Raw genomic sequence first — 17,865 nt, 5'->3', positions numbered from 1 at the left:
GCATCGGGAAGAGCTTGGGCTAAGTGCCTGAATTGGCGCTTCAAATATGAAGTACCATTTCTGGGACAGCTGAGCGCTGGTATTTTTAGCTTGGGACGGGGCAAATAAGCATGAAAAGGAAGGTGTTGAACAAGGAAATTATACCAGAAAACTTTCCCTTTTTCAAATATCTTTATTTAGCGCTAAAAAGTATTCATAGTTGTACAAAAATGCCTAAAAAGGCATGCAAAAACGCACCAGAAACTAACGTTTTTTCCATTGCGTTTTTATTGCCAACAAATTCCTAGAGATACAGAAATTTCTGCAATCAAATGCTCAACATGTGCACATGGCCTTATTGAATTTTTGTATATGTGAGGAAACTGCTTAAAAGCAGAGATAGACAGGTATTCATGTTTCTTCTGTTTCATGTATTAAATGCTTAAAGTGGCTTCACTGTTTAACTTGGACTAAAGTAAAGTTGTTTTATTTAAATTACAAGTCTATGTATTGTCTCTGGCTGCTGAAATTACACAGCAAACAAGAAAAACCTGGAAAATTAGATAATTCTGCATTCATTTCCTAACAGATTGTTGAGAATGTAATGCTGGCTTTCCCAAATTGGTCAGAAATTTGAAGACATTGACAGTTTTGCAAGGAAACTTTTGGAAACAAAGAAGAATGACAGTTTGTGTATTTGCTCAGAGCATTTTTCTCCGGATTTTTCAAAAACCCTTAATCATCTAAAAGGAAATCATAGGCCTGAAACACAAAATTTAACGCTCAACCCATAAAAGTAAATGGTAGCACATCACAGTCTTGATGGAAGTCACGAAGGATGTTAGTACATGTACCGATATTTACCGAGACACGAAGATGACAAGCACCTCAATCTACCTTTTCTTTGCAGTAAAACATGCATACGTAGGTGCAGATTCTACATGGGAGAAAAAGAATATCAACTTAACCTATAAGTTATTCTTTATCCCCTACTAAAGAAAGGCGATTAGGGTATATTCTTTAGTGTAGTGCAGCGGGGTTGGTGCAGTGCAACAGATAGGCAGTGACCATAGGAAAGTTCAAAACAATGTGTCTTTAATGTCCAATGTAAAGGGGGTTTTACTCATAGCGATATCGCTAGCGATATCGCTATAACGTCACCGATTTTGTGACGCTATAGCGATATCGCTAGCGATATCGCTATGTGTGATACTTACCTCCGACCGGCTCCCCCGCTGTCCATCGCTGATCGCGCAAGAATGTCTGGCTTCATTTCTCGTCGTCCGCTTCCTGCTGGCGCCGACAAGTGACGCATGGACGCGGGCGGGAGGACGTCAGGATCGCTGTGTGTGAAAGGTGAGTATCATGCGCTGCATCGCTGCTGCATCGATGTGAGATCTGCCTGTGTGACAGCTCACTAGCGATCATTTAGCGATCCACCAGCGATCCTGACCGGGTCGGATCGCTGGTGCATCGCTAAATGTAAAGGGGCCTTATCTCACAAATGGAAAGCAAATGGAATCCTCCGTATCGCACCCGGTAGTCAAGACAGTCTGTATGTGAGACCAGTTCCCACAGGCAACTGCACCACCGTGTCACGCTGAGGGGTGCCAGGCCTTGTGGCTTTGCTTGGCTCTGTTACTTCACACCACCTGAATCTTGCAGAGCCACCTGCTCTCCATTTGGTAAACCAAGATTGACACAACCAACCCTTTGCTGCAGGGTTTAAATGGAATCTGTGGCCATGGGCTATTTGTTAGACCTGGTCTGGAGGGAGCAAATGGCCCACTACCATCCTGTAGTTCACTCCAAAAATAAAAGCCCTTAACTGGTTTTCCTAAACACTTCCTTGGCCAAATAACTCGTCCAGGTCCACACTTACTTTTATTTTGCACTGCAGCCACAGTTATATCTGTGACTGCAATGCACTGCAGCAGGTTTAATAGGACTCTGTTCGAATCCTGGGGGACACATATCGACCCTCACATATGATCCTCCTCACGGCCTCACATTAGAAATAAGGTCTATTCTGATTGAGTTAATGAAAAAATAACATCCAAGGTCTAAGATCCTTCAATTATGTGACAACAATAGAGAAATGCTTGGCGTAACTTCCTATATCCAAGAGTCTTACTATATTACAGTACATAAGATTATGGAACCACAATATTGCTTTATTCTATTGATACATATTGGCTTACTGGAGGAATATATATCTAGATAGTGCAGGGAGCACAATTTTTTACTTTTTTAGGAAAAGCAGGAAGGCATCTATATGTGCCTTAATACAAGAAAATACGCTTACAAATAATATGACCTATGCGTAACAACTCTAACTCATTAACCCTTTAGGATTGAGCGATGGTGTTTTTGTATGTAGTTGGCTATTTTATGTACTTTTCAAAATGTAAGTATATTTTCAGGTGAAATATAATTTTTTTCAGATGAGATTTCCAAATAATTTGCTGCTTGATTTGGAATAGTAACAGCTTCCTATATAAGGTAATTCTAATCTTAATTAGTAATATGTTTTTATCTTCATACAAAATTTATTTACTAGAATTGTACAAAAAAATATATATGTATACAGTTGTGCTCAAAAGTTTACATACCCCGGGCAGAACTTTTGCCTTCTTGGCCTTTTTTCAGATATTATTTTTTCAGCATGTTATCAGACCAAAATCAGAAAGAGAAAACACAGTAATTTGACAATAAGTGGCTTCACCAAACCACTAACCATGAGTGGAGAAAAAGTTTTGACGTTATCATTCATAGTCTCTGAAAAAAAAGGCCAAGAAAGCAAAAATTCTTTTGAGCACAAATGTGTGTATATATATATATATATGAACAACGACAAAGCAAAGTCCAGCAATAACGTGAGCAATCCAGGATGCTGTTAAAAATTTTTTTCTTTTTATTCATAAATCCATTAAAATGCAATGGTCCAAGCAGTTCAAAACAGCAATAACGCAGGAAAGTAGTGCAGATAGGACTACGCGTTTCAGCGGTAGAACCCGCCTTCTTCACGGTCCAGAATCTGGAGATTCTGGACCGTGAAGAAGGCGGGTTCTACCGATGAAACGCGTAGTCCTATCTGCACTACTTTCCTGCGTTATTGCTGTTTTGAACTGCTTGGACCATTGCATTTTAATGGATTTATGAATAAAAAGAAAAAAAATTTTAACAGCATCCTGGATTGCTCACGTTATTGCTGGACTTTGCTTTGTCGTTGTTCACATTTGTATGGATGGACTCCTACATCCAGATCTGGGCACAACGGAGTTAACCAGGTCAGCTGCGGTTCCAGGTGGTTCACAGGAGTGAGCTGGTCTACATTGTTGGATTTATATATATATATATATATATATTCATAACAATCTTGACACCTTACCGAAGGTTGGTCATCCAGCTTGCCCAGATTCCAGCATAGTAAATCTGTCTTGTAATGTACATGTAATGCAAGTGAAATAAAGTTGTTGGAATTATTAGCCTGAGATCAGATGCAAAGGGGATCTACTTTGAACATCATCTTCAGTGCAAAAAAAAACTGGAATTACAAAAATCACTAGGGAACACTGATCCATACAACTATTCAAATTAGGCAGATTCCCTCGAATTTGGAGAAGACATTGTAGCAAATTTATTCTCTACAGCATCCGGAGCATCATAAATGGATCGGTTAAATCATGTGATAGTGTACTCACCTGGCCCTCATATTTCCCAATGACGCACCTTAACATCTGGACCTCCGCTGGCTCTCTCACTCCGGCTCCAGGCTTCTTCTTTTCAGACTTCTGTGTAGACTGGGCCTCACACATGCCATGACCTCACGTGAGGCCTGGCCAGCGCCGGAGGCACCAAAGGGTTAAGCATGATGGGAAGAAAATTGGAGCTAAAGGGAGGGAGCCAGTGGAGGACTGGCCGGTGAGCTGTGGAGGCAGGAAAGGTATATTTTTTGTTTGTTTTTTAACCATTTCCTGCCCTTAAAAGCAATCCAGAATAATAGCATTTGGCCATTTAACTAGATTGCAGCAAATCAAATTGTGAAAAATTCAGATTCTGGAGAATCCAAATTTTATTATTGAAACCTAATTTGATTTGGCTCATGTCTCGTGTTCACCATACAGGTTATCAACACAATACCGCACAGTATGACCAATGGTGCGGCCGGTGTTTGGGCCCCTAGCAATTTAATGTTTAACATTGATAAATGATGTTAGTGGAAATACTCCTTTAATAATATTGATTAAACTATTGACATCATGATGTAATAATTAATAATAGAATCTTGTCACTGTCACGCAATGGTTTACTACAAAGCAAAAATAAAATATTTAAAAAAGGAAGATGATAAACTGACTGAACAGAATAGACACAGCAGAGAGACAAGCTTACCAAGCTTTGTGGCTACATGCAGGTTCATCATCGGGACCTTGGCACTAATGCCCCTTTTCACGGTGAAGTTTTGTGGATGAGTCGCGTCTGGACTGAACTTGTGTTCCCATTCTCCTTTGAAATAAATAGCATTGACCAAAATAAGTCTTGTGAGTGGCCCAATGTCTCCACTTGAAACCATATTCCGGATTTTTCCTGTACAAAGAATGATAGAAAAGAGATGTATTTAGAGGAGCGAGGTGGCCCTGATATAATCCCTTCTCTAAAGAGCACGTTTTATTTCAGGTTTTTTTCTGAACTGTACATGACATGGCTTTTATACGCTTGAGGTTTTATGCGAAGGAAAAGAATTACATAGTTTGGATGTGTCCGTCTTGTATTTCTTTTCGGCTGACATTTTCAGCAGTTACCAGCATCCAGTTAGGAAATTAATCATAGTAAAGAGTTACCCAGAATCCTCACTAGCTGTCTTATTTAACCCAGTCATATTATTATCATATTTATAACATGATTTGTAAAAATAACATTTTCATAATCGTTTATAGATATTTTACTTGGTTAAATGCTAAAAATAATGTCTTATTTTCTATCACCTAAATCTTATAAAATGATGCATTAATGACATTGTTTTATATATGTGTCACTTAAAAGGGTACACCCATCTCCTAGATTGCAATATTTAATAGGTGTGATAATACTATTATTAGCAAATACCTCCAATTAGAAATGTAGTACAGTTCTTCTGATTAGCTATGTGGCTTACTTCTTGTCCAGGCATTGCCGTACCATGGTATCCATGGTTATGACAACTACTCATATACTGACAGTTAGTTGTTAGTGGTCAAAACGATGGATGCCTAAGCTATTGCAAAGCCTGCACAAAGCCTGGGTAAGTTACATGGGTTATCAGAAGAACTATACTACATTTCTATTTGAAGGTATTTGCTAATATTATTATTACACATGCTACATATTGGGATAGGATCTTAGAGATGGGAATATCCAAAAGGACAGGCCTCCCGTCTAGATTCTTCTCACTGTGAAGACGTCTGAATGACAAATCTGCCCATTTATATATCAAAGATCTTCTGTTGCTTTTTTTCTTTCTACAAAAGCAACCTTGTGGTACAGCAGAAGTCACCTTGTTTTACTCTGTAGAAGGACAAAAGATTACTAAACCCTGGACCCCTTGATCACGGGGGCTGGCCTTCAGTCACTGGCTAGGTCCAATACGGAACTAATGGACAGGAGATTAACCCCTTTGTGCTTTTCAGGATTTTTACCAGACTGTTTCCAAATTGTGCAGAAAATGTTGCAGGCTAGCGGTCAGAGTGGGCAACTACTTTTCTTGTATAATTTAAAGGGAATTTGTTATCTCCATAACATGTAGTCATATAGGGGAGATAGCCCGTGTAAAAATAATGTTTAGTTTATTAATCTGCCCCTGTATTCTGCTAAAATTCCTTTTGAATCCAATATACTAATTAGGGTGCAAAGTGCACCCATGGCACAGCTGAGCAGGTCTGAGCACTATTCCACCCCCAGAATTTGCATGCCTCTGCCTCGCTCTATGATGAATGACAGTGCTGGGTTACCTGGAGCGAGCGCTGTTTGAAGGGAAAGCTCGCTCCATTATGCCCTCACTGTAGGAGCAGTAGAGCATGATTGCACACAGATCTCTCCTCTCTGCTGCGGCCGCTCGCTGCACTTGGAATTATAATTGAGCTGCCATAGAGAGGTGAAGGGAGTGCATACCTCTGCTTCCTTCAGGGCAACAAACATGCCAGTATGCCATAATACACAAGGCACTTTGAATACCAAAACAGTATGGGGGGACACCCTTACAGCGTCTACGGTTCTCAGGGAATACTATTTCTCCCCTGCTATAGGAAATCTTACAGATCACTCAATGTTCCTAGGCCAAAAAAGTATGAAAATTAGCTCTCCTCCCCAAGGAAATAAAGCTGTCTAATGCCAAATATACTCTTGAGGGGCAGGAAATCCAAAATAGCCGTCCTCCTTCTTGATGGAAACATTGGTCACTATTGATAGTCATTGAATGAGATGACAGCACATCGTTACAACTGTAAAACCCTGCAAGTAAATTTATGACCCTAGTTTACAGGTGAATATTCATTTATATTCCTGCAATCTTGCATGGGAAGCTTATGGACATACGGAAAATCAATCCGAGTGGGTAAGTAACAAGTATGGTGTGTATTAGGAACCAAAACACTCCTTTAAGGTTTAGCGAATGTGACACAGAGCGAAGAACCCATGGAGATCACTGACAAACACATAGAGTGACAGAAAATAAAGAAATGGGAAAATAGTAGATATTGTTTCTCTTGTTCCTGTTCCATCCATATTTCTGTAATACCTACAAGTGTGCTGAGCCGCTGTCCTCTGACAAAGAATAATACCCTCCCAAAGCACAGAATATAGATGGACATCACTAAGGAGACGGAAACTTTCTATAGACGGATCAGGAAGAAAACAACATTAATCAGAGTAACTTTAAAATTCTTTAATCCAGGTCCATTTTTAAAGAATTACTATGATTCTATGATTCTATAAAGCTGACCTGTCATCAGGTCAGTAGTCAATATTACCAATATTACATGCATTTTATCCCAACTGAAGCACTGAGTAATCTGCTTTCTTCTTTCTTTTAAAATCTAGCATACGGTTCCAGAGATAAGGGCCATTTTATTTGGTGCAAATTTTTATAGTCTTTAGTAAGGGGACGTGGCTTACATGATCCTCAGGGGCGTTTCTATAAAGTACTCTGCATTATTACCCTATAAGCCACGCCTCCTTCGTAATGAACATAAAAATTAACACTAAAGAAAAAGGTCCATATCTCTGAAATTGTATGGCAGATAAAAAAAAACAACAAACTGAATACTCAGGGGAGTGGCGGGAATAAAATATGATCAAAAACTCGCCACTTTTTGGTTAGTGATAGGTCCTCTTTTAACAGCTCTGTCTTAAATGAGGTTGTCCACTACTCCACTACTAGATAAAACCTTATTAATTGCCCCTGTGTGCTGCATAAATAAAACATGTACACTTACCAGAAAGCAGAGAAGCGGCTCCAGTCCAGGTGGTAAGTATACATTTTTTTCAATGTATGCAGCACACTGGGACCTTTCAGCAACACAGATACTTACTCTTACTAGTACTATTGTTATCATTTATTTCCTTACAGAACTCCATCCTCAGAGGAGAGAGCAGTAGGTTTTAGCATGTTGTTCCTTCTTGAGCACACAACTATGTCCCCTGGAGAGTTCACTGCAGAATGAGTAGCTGCCATGTATTAACTCATTTCACTATGGTCAATTTCATTTTTGCACTTTTGCTTTTTCTTCACTTTCTTTCAGAAGCATAACTTTTTATTCATCCACTGACATAGCCATATGTGGGTTTAATTTTTGCACAAATTGTAGTTTTGTATGACACCATTCATTTTACCCTATAACATATCTGCCGTATGATGTTGTAATGAGTGATTCACTTCTAAAATTTAAGAAGGACCTGGATGCCTTTCTTGAAAAGTATAATGTTACAGGTTATATACACTAGTCTCCTTGATATTGCGTTGATTCAGGGAACTAGTCTGATTGCCGTATGCGGAGTCAGGATGGAATTTTTTTCCCAATGTGAAGCTTAGTGTTTGCCGCATGGGATTTTTTTGCCTTCCTCTGGATCAACATGTTAGGCTATGGGTTGAACTAGATGAACTTAAAGTCTTCCTTCAACCTTAAATACTATGTTACATGCTGAAACCCTATAAATGTGGAGAAAAATTGCAAGTAGTGTGAAATGAAGGAAAAAACAATTCCATTATAGTTTTTGGAATTTAATAATAATATTTATATAGCGCTAACATATTCCGCAGTGCTTTACAGTTTGCACACATTATCGATCCTCGATGGGGCTCACAATCTAAATTCCCTAAAGTCTTCTGGAATGTGGGAGGAAACCCACACAAACACGACGAGAACATATAAACTCCTTGCAGATGCAAGGCTGCAGTGTTATCCTCTGAGCCACCATGCCGCCCCTTTCTTTTTTATGACTCTCACTGTGTAGTACAACTGACCTGACAACATGATTCCCTGGGTAAATACCGTTATGCTGATGCCAGACATTATATATATTATATACAGTGAAGGAAATAAGTATTTGATCCCTCCTTGCTGATTTTGTAAGTTTGCCCACTGACAAAAACATGAACAGTCTATAATTTTAAGGGTAGGTTCATTTTAACATTGAGAGATAGAATATCAAAAATAAAATTCATAGTCACTTTGATCTTGGAACCCAAGGATGAAATAAAACGGAAAACATGTAGTATATATAAACTTTTTAATAACGACATTGATCTTAAAAAGACAATTAACATGACAAACTGGGAGAAAGATCTGAACTTTACTCAAGATTCAGAACAATGGGAAAAATCTATTAAAACATTATATAAATCCAATACGTGTAAGAAGAAGGACCGTACCGTGGGTACCTGTTCTGTGCCAGTTCTGGAACTGTCGGGGCTGTCTCCTCTGTTGTCCAGGGGAAAGCTTAAGGGACCAGACCAACCCTTGCATGCAGAAGCTGGGGGTGTAGTTAAGGGGACACACCTGCAGTGTGTGCGGAAACAGATTTGGCGGGAGCAGACAGCGCGCAGCAGGGAGCAGTGAGTGCTCTGGCCCCGAAGCATCTGTGCAGCGCAGGCCCGTGCCCAAGCACCGTTACCGCCACCTCCGCCGCTGGCAGAGACTGTGAGGAGATATGTGCATTGTGCTCCTCGGTCACCATGAAGTGAGGTGCTAGACGATTCGCGCCTGTGCCGCCCAAGAGAGACTGGGTGAGGGACCATTACTCGTGCCCTGATTCCAGAGTGTGCATCTGCCAGACCACGGTGGATGCAGACAGCATAGAGGCCCACACTCTCTCGGCTACATCAGTATATGAACTAGGGACTACCAGAAAACGGATTTGCATTATCTTCAGGACCCCCTCCAGACAAGTACTACGCTGGCCGTTGTGGACATCATCTCCTGCTCTGTGATTCATCTCATCCTGGAGAACGTCTGACAGGATAAGTGACCCAACAAGAACTGTGATACTCTGTTTTGCTGTTCTTTCATTCAGCATATTGTTCATCCTTTGAACTGTTTACGCCCTGTTAACCCTTCACCTTCCTGCGTGGAATATCCCCTGTTAAGTAAAGTTATTAACCATTGCTCTTCCTTCTGCCTGTCACTGCATCCCGCAACCTACTCACACAATTTACGTAGTTGGCAGGATGTAGTCTATGGGCACAGAGGGGACAGACCAAGCAGTCATGGGTTCCCCAAGGGCTAGAATCCCGCTGGGGGTAATGCTGAGCAAAATCCTAAAGTTTACAGGGAGCAACACTTTGCTATGGGACTGGACTGAGCGGGTCAGGGGCTTGTTGAGGATGCACCCCATGACTTCTGTGATGGAGGCAATGATTGCCATGATGATCCTGGACAGAGAGGCAAGGAGCTCCATCATGTTTCGGCCCCCACACGAACGGGGCACCTTTGCAAAAGTACTGAAAATCTTAGGAGAAATGCATGGAGACCCCACGGATGTTGGAGAGTTGCGCATGTGCTTGTTTAGCCATGTCCAAAGGTAGGGGGAATCCATGACCCAGTACATGAACGCGATGCAGGAAATCCACACCGCAATTGCTAAGCGAGATGGCGTAGGTGTAAGACCCCCTGACAAAGTTCTGAGAGATCAGCTAGTAGCAGGCTTTAGCGATGCGCTGCTTAAATAAGCCTTGCGGGTTAATCTATGCATGTCCTTTTTGGAAGTAGGGGCTGAAGCGCGCGCATGAGCAAGAGCAGAGGGTGACAGTCCCGGCAGGGAAGGTCCGGAGTGGGGAGGTGTCTGTCCTGTTAGCTACTGAACCAGACAGGGTGAGAATTTCAGAGGGAAATTCATGACCTGCGAGAGCAATGGTCTGACCTGAAAAGGGAAACCTTCAGCACCTCTGGACTCCTCCGGGGTCAGAACTGGCCCCGAGCCTCGTTGGGGGCTGAAACCGCCTCGCATAGAGGGGCCGCCGACCTGTTTCAATTGTGGAGATGCTGGACACTTTGCTCGAGGATGTGCATGTCGGGGAAGTCCCCTCCACCGCTGCCCATTACACTAGTAGGCTTCGTGGCTGGGGGACGCTGCCTGGAGCCTGAGCAGCCAAGAAGGAGAGAGAAGAGTCCCACAAGTTTAGTTTCTTCAAGTCCTCATGTTTGGGCCGAAATGGATGGTCGGGTCGTCCGCTGCTTAGTTGATACCGGCTCCCAAGTAACAATTCTGCCAGAGGCTTACTTCAGACGTCATTTTGCCAAGACAATGTGGCCTGAATGGGGCCCCGCGATCAGACTGACGGCAGCCAATCAGTTTCCCATCCTGGTCACAGGGGTGGTCTGGATGCAAATCACCGTACGTGGCAAGGATGTGGGCTGAAAAGGAGTTGTGTTGACCGCTGGGGACCCTGGTACCGGCCCCATTGTGACTTTAGGAATGAATGTACTGAGGGAACTGTGGAACCTCCTGGTGAGCGAGTCAGCTGATGTGTGTTATGCGAGGCTTAGGTCGAAGGAGGCTGACAAAACCCAGGCCCCTGCGGAGTCCCTCAAACTAGGGAAAACCCTGTCTGACCCTCAACTCAGGGTTTTTGCTAAAGGTGCAAATGCCTGAGCCTCCAGCCTCTCCTTATCTCCTGCTCAGCCCTAAGCTGAACCCTCCACCCTCCACCCAGTGAGTTGTCAAACCACCAAAACCCACACAGTAATGACAGACAGGGAGAACTTAAACCGCACCGCGCCGCATACACACAGGACAATACTATAATGTGAACAGGGCAAAACAAAGCACAAATATAGGAAGGCGAAAAGGTAACAACGGATCATACGACACCAGATATGAATTTCTCTCTCCAACACCTCCACTCCTGACCGGAACCACTTGGCACAAAACACAAGCTATAATCGGCGACGCCCACAGGCCAGCACGACTATTTAAAGAACGTGGGCGTGACCAAACATCCCACCTGATTTCCAGCTAGATTAACCCCAGATAACCTGAGTAAAATCAAACCGGCGCCACTGAGGCTATAGTGGACGGAGATGGAACTACCGCTGCCTGCCAGACGCTGTGGTGTGAACAGCGTCCGACTTGACAGTACCCCGTCTTCTACGAGGGACCCCAGGGCCCTCAAGACTCATAGGACCCGGCTTGTCCGGATGACGGCGGTGAAAGGAACTGACCAGCCGATCCGCATGTATGTCCGAGGCTGGTACCCAAGACCTCTCCTCCGGACCATACCCCCGCCAGTGCACCAAATACTGAAGAGTACGGCGCAGTACTCGAGAGTCCACCACCTTGGAGACTTCAAACTCTAAATCGCCATCCACCATGACTGGAGGTGGCATCGGCGTCGTGTCCACAGAGCCTACCACCTTTTTCAATAAAGACCTGTGAAACATGTTGTGTATCTTGTATACCGCAGGAAGCTCTAACCGATAAGCAACCGGGTTTATGATGGCAGCAATCTTAAAAGGGCCAATAAACCTTGGACCCAATTTCAATGATGGAATTTTGAGTTTTATGTTTTTAGTAGCTAACCACACCCAATCACCCACACACAGGTCCTGACCTGGCACGCGTCTAGAGTCAGCCACACGTTTGTATCTAGCACTCATGCTCAGCAATCGCTGTTTCACACTTCTCCAGACCGATGATAGTTGAACTCCAAACCGGTCCTCCTCTGGGACGCCCCCAGAGCCCCCCTGACGCAAGGTACAAAATTGAGGATGGTGCCCATAAACACAAAAGAACGGAGACTCTCCCGATGATTCTTGGCGGTGATTATTTAATGCGAACTCGGCCAAGGGAAGGAACGTCGACCACTCCTCTTGGTTGTCAGACACAAAACATCGCAAATACTGCTCCAGATTTTGGTTCATGCGCTCAGTTTGACCATTTGACTGCGGATGAAACGCCGACGAATGAGACAACTTGATCCCCAATCGTGAGCAAAAAGCTTTCCAAAACTTCGCCACAAACTGGGTACCCCTATCAGACACTATGTCCGATGGAACTCCGTGCAGTCTGACCACCTCCTGCACAAAGACCTGAGCCAACGTCTTCACGTTGGGCAAGGACGGCAACGACACAAAGTGCGCCATCTTCGAAAATCGATCAACCACCACCAGGATGACCGTGTTCCCCGCCGAGGCAGGCAAGTCTGTGATAAAGTCCATGGAGATTTCTGTCCATGGCCTACTAGGTATCCCCAGAGGCTGTAGAGTGCCAGCAGGACGGGTTCTGGGCGACTTGGCCCTGGCGCACGTGATGCAAGCTGTCACGTAGGAAACCACATCCTGCCGGATTTTTGGCCACCAGAAGCGGCGCGATACCAGTTCCAAGGTGCCCCTAACCCCTGGATGACCGGCCAGGACCGAGTCGTGGTGTTCCCCCAACACTTTAAGACGAAGATGAAGGGGTACGAATGACTTATTAGCGGGAAGTCCTGGTGGTACCTCCTCCTGGGCCTCAGCAATCTCCGCCTCTACCTCAGTCGTGAGAGCCGAAACCACTACACCTTCCTGGAGGATGGGTACCGGCTCTTCCCGAGGTTCTTCCCCCGGAAAACACCTGGACAAGGCATCCGCCTTGGTGTTTTTCGCCCCAGGATGGTAAGTCACCAGAAAGTTAAAACGTGTAAAAAACAATGCCCAGCGAGCCTGCCTGGGAGACAGACGCTTGGCCGACTCCAGATAGAGCAGGTTTTTATGGTCGGTGATGACTGTGACCTGGTGGGCCGCCCCCTCCAAGAAGTGTCACCATTCCTCAAAAGCCAATTTGATGGCCAACAACTCCCTGTTGCCGATGTCGTAATTCCGTTCGGCCGGCGACAGCTTCTTGGAGAAGTAGGCGCATGGACGCAAATTGCTCAAGGACGAGCCCTGTGACAGTACTGCCCCCACTCCCACCTCAGATGCATCGACCTCCACCGTAAAAGGTTTAGATACATCCGGTTGCACCAGAATGGGGGCTGAAGCAAAACGGTTCTTCAGAAGCTCAAATGCACGCACCGCATCCTCAGACCAGATAGCGAGATTGGTACCTTTTTTCGTCATGTCCGTGAGCGGTTTGGCTATAGTAGAGAAATTTTTAATAAACTTCCTATAATAGTTGGCAAACCCAAGGAACCGCTGGAGCGCTTTTAGATTACCAGGCCGTTCCCATCGCAGCACCGCTTGCACCTTCGCGGCATCCATTTTAAACCCTGCGGCGGACACAATATATCCCAAAAAAGGCAACTCTTGAACAAAAAACACGCATTTTTCAAGCTTAGCATAGAGCTTATTCTCACGGAGCAGCTGTAACACCTGCCTGACATGCTCTAAATGAGTGTCCTGGTCGCTCGAATAAATAAGGATATCATCCAGGTACACAATCACAAATTTCCCCAGCACATGAGCAAATACATCATTTATGAAATGTTGGAACACAGCAGGTGCGGTTGTCAATCCAAATGGCATAACTAGGCTTTCAAAATGACCCTCAGGGGTATTAAATGCCGTCTTCCACTCATCCCCCTGACGGACCCTTATGAGGTTATATGCCCCCCTGAGGTCAAGTTTGGAAAACCACTTCGCACCAGCCACCTGGTTGAACAAATCAGGGATCAGAGGCATCGGGTAGGGATCACGGACCGTAATCTGGTTTAACTCCCGGAAATCCAGACACGGGCGTAACCCCCCATCTTTTTTCTTAATGAAGAAAAACCCTGCTGCTACAGGTGAGGATGAAGGCCGGATGTGCCCTTTACTTAAACTCTCCGCAATGTAGTCCTTGAGAGCTTGTCTCTCCGGACCAGAAATACTAAACATCCTCGCCTTTGGCAATTTAGCCCCGGGTTTTAACCTAATTTGACAGTCATAGGCTTGATGTGGAGGTAGTTCTGAGCAACCCCTCTCAGAGAATACGTCCGCAAAATCCAGCAATGCCTCCGGAAGGCTGGGCTTCACGGCGGACACACATGTGGCCAAGCAATTCTCCTGGCAGAAACTGCTCCACTGGACTATGTCCTGGGTTCTCCAGTCAATCACCGGGTTGTGCTTAGACAACCATGGGAAACCCAGGACTATTTGTGCTTGGAGATTATTGAGTACCTTACATGTAACCCACTCAGAATGTAGGACCCCAATGTGGAGTTTAACCTCAGCTACAAACTCAGTAATCTCCCCCTGTGGGAGGGGAGCGGCATTAATGGTAACCACGCGAATAGGATGAGGGAGTTTTTCGATCTTGAAACCTGCCATGCGTTCAAACTCCTCATCCATGAGATTGGTGGCTGAACCGCTATCCACAAAAACTGATATTGGTAGCTCTCTGCCCGCAATAATAACCCTGGCAGGGAGCATACATTGAGATACCATCATGGAGGATATGCATACGCTCAGTTGGGCCTCCTCCATACCCTCTGAGCTTACCAGTTTTCCGCCGGTGCGACTTTCTTTGGTAGCACAGGACAAGCATTTACATAATGATCTCTTTTACCACAGTAAAAACATGCTCCATGCTTCCTGAACCCAGGAACGCGACGCTGCACATGTGATACCCCAGCGATTTGCATAGGTTCCGTGGGCTCATCTGCAGCAACCACACTGGCACCCCTGCTTTCCCCCAGAGGCAGCGTCTCCTGCGCCCCTTGACGCAAACGGCGATCAATACGAATAACCAAACTCATGGCAGATTCTAACGATGCAGGAGTCTCATACATCAGGAGGGCCTGTTTAACTCTTTCTGAGACCCCATGAATAAACTGACTCCGCAGCGCTGGGTCGTTCCACTGTGTGTCTACTGCCCAACGGCGAAATTCTGAACAATAGTCTTCCGCCATACGTTCCCCCTGACGGAGGGCGCGGATTTTAGATTCTGCTAAAGCCAATCTGTCGGGGTCATCATAAATGAGCCCGAGTGCTGAAAAAAACATTCTCAACCGAATGAAACGTAGCAGAGTCGGCTGGTAAGGAAAACGCCCATGCTTGGGGGTCCCCACTCAGTAATGATAACACCAGACCCACCCGCTGAGCCTCATTACCTGAGGAGACCGGGCGCATGCGAAAGTATAACTTGCAGGCCTCCTGAAAGATGACAAATTTGCTGCGTTCCCCAGAAAATCGTTCAGGCAGCGGAATCTTAGGCTCTGCACCTGCACCAGCAGAAGCCGCTTGTACATTAGCTACAACCAGGCCCTGCTGCTGAACTGCCCCCTTCAACTCGGTGACCTGTACGGACAGCGCCGCCAACTGGCGGTTTATGGAAGTCATGGAATCCATGGAAAAATGTTGGGCCGATTATAATGTTATGCGAGGCTTAGGTCGAAGGAGGCTGACAAAACCCAGGCCCCTGCGGAGTCCCTCAAACTAGGGAAAACCCTGTCTGACCCTCAACTCAGGGTTTTTGCTAAAGGTGCAAATGCCTGAGCCTCCAGCCTCTCCTTATCTCCTGCTCAGCCCTAAGCTGAACCCTCCACCCTCCACCCAGTGAGTTGTCAAACCACCAAAACCCACACAGTAATGACAGACAGGGAGAACTTAAACCGCACCGCGCCGCATACACACAGGACAATACTATAATGTGAACAGGGCAAAACAAAGCACAAATATAGGAAGGCGAAAAGGTAACAATGGATCATACGACACCAGATATGAATTTCTCTCTCCAACACCTCCACTCCTGACCGGAACCACTTGGCCAAAACACAAGCTATAATCGGCGACGCCCACAGGCCAGCACGACTATTTAAAGAACGTGGGCGTGACCAAACATCCCACCTGATTTCCAGCTAGATTAACCCCAGATAACCTGAGTAAAATCAAACCGGCGCCACTGAGGCTATAGTGGACGGAGATGGAACTACCGCTGCCTGCCGGACGCTGTGGTGTGAACAGCGTCCGACATGACAATGTGTTTCTGAATTGGTGGAGCACTCGCACCCCCCCAGAGAAAAGTGTTCTAACAGTTGATACGAGTGGCTCAAGCCCAAGAGACATTAAGTGGAGGAAAAGCTCTAGGCAAGGTGATCATTCCAGCCTGCATTATTCTCATCTTACCACCAGGTCAGACTGTGCTCTCATTGCCCATCCGAGCCTGTACCCCTCTTGAAGGAGTCGAAGTCCAGATAGAGCCAGCTGACGCTTTATCCAGAGTGACTCATGAATGACCTGGACCTAACCGAGATGAAGAGCTGGAAGCTGAAGATATCCCTGAGTTCCGCAACTCCGACAGGACGATGGCGGCAACACAGGGACAGATCGGGGAAACTTCCAGGGGTCACATACTGGGGTGACCCTGTGATGATTGAGTACGGCTTCAACAGGAAGATGGGGAACTCACTCAGATGAGGCAATGGGTGGCCTTGAAGCAACTTCCCATCCATAGAGAGCGAGACGCTCTGTCTCCGGGAGCCCTACAGATCCTTCAACAGTGGGAGAGGCTCCAGTTGGAAGATGGCCTGCTGTATAGGAAGGTGCAGTTAGCAAGAGATATGGGGATCACCTGGCAAGTGGAGCTTCTGTAAAAATTGCTCCAGGAGGTGGCCACTGAAGCTCACAAGAGAGGAGCCCACTGTGGCCCGGAAAAGATGTTACAATGGCTGAAGAAGATGGTCTGCCATCCTCGACTGAAAGCCACAGTGGATGAAGCTTGTCAGCAATGCAGGAACTGCGAGTTGGCGATACCCCCAGAACAGGGGGCCCCTACGCAAACTATCGTGATTTCTGCTCCCCTAGAGGTGTTGATTATTGACTACCTGACTGTGGACCCAGCTCACCTTGGATATGAACATTGTCTGGTAATGACCGATCACTTCCCCAGATTCATGGTGGTAACCCCAACCCAGGATCAGACTGCTGAGTCGGTGGCACAGGCTATTTGCAGGGACTTCATCTGAGTGTATGGTTGCCTGAAGAGGATTCACTCTGACGAGGCGCATGCTTTCAAGGACGGGTTATGGAAAAGTTGCATCGCCTGTACCAGATTGAGAAATCCAGAATGACGCTCTACCATCCTCAAGGGAATGGGGTCTGCAAGCGTTTTAATCAGACACTGATTCAGATGCTGAGAACTCTGGAGGAAGACCAGAGGGTTCGCTGGCCTGAGTTCGTGGCTGAATTAGTCTGGGTGACAACAATGGTTGCACAGTATGACTGGATATACACCATACATCCTTCTGTTTGGCCAGAAGGGGAGAGAAATCATGGAACTGGAATTAGATCCAGAGGAGGACTATCCACAGACGGGGTGTCCACCTGGGTCCGCGAACATCACCACCATCTGCAGACTCTACATTGACTTGTGCAGACCAAATTCCTGGAACTTGAACATCATGAAGGTGACTCCCCCGCAAGGGACAGCTCTTAAGGCCAGGGACCGCATGTTGGT

General features: G+C 45.5%; 1 protein-coding gene across 1 annotated transcript in view; it reads right to left on the bottom strand.

Moving 5' to 3' along the window:
• The window catches only part of SERPINI2 (serpin family I member 2), a 95,928-nt gene that overhangs the window by 65,892 nt on the left and 12,171 nt on the right, over positions 1-17,865 (bottom strand). Inside the window, exon 3 of the mRNA XM_073579131.1 lies at positions 4,375-4,569. Within this exon, the coding sequence (XP_073435232.1) occupies positions 4,375-4,569 (195 nt within the window). The remainder of the gene's footprint in view (positions 1-4,374; positions 4,570-17,865) is intronic.

Source organism: Dendrobates tinctorius, unplaced genomic scaffold, assembly GCF_039654945.1.
Source record: "Dendrobates tinctorius isolate UK_male_01 unplaced genomic scaffold, ASM3965494v1 ptg000060l, whole genome shotgun sequence".
Classification (NCBI taxonomy): domain Eukaryota; kingdom Metazoa; phylum Chordata; class Amphibia; order Anura; family Dendrobatidae; genus Dendrobates; species Dendrobates tinctorius.
Note: the sequence above shows the minus strand (reverse complement) of the source record. Positions and strands in the feature narration are given on the sequence as shown.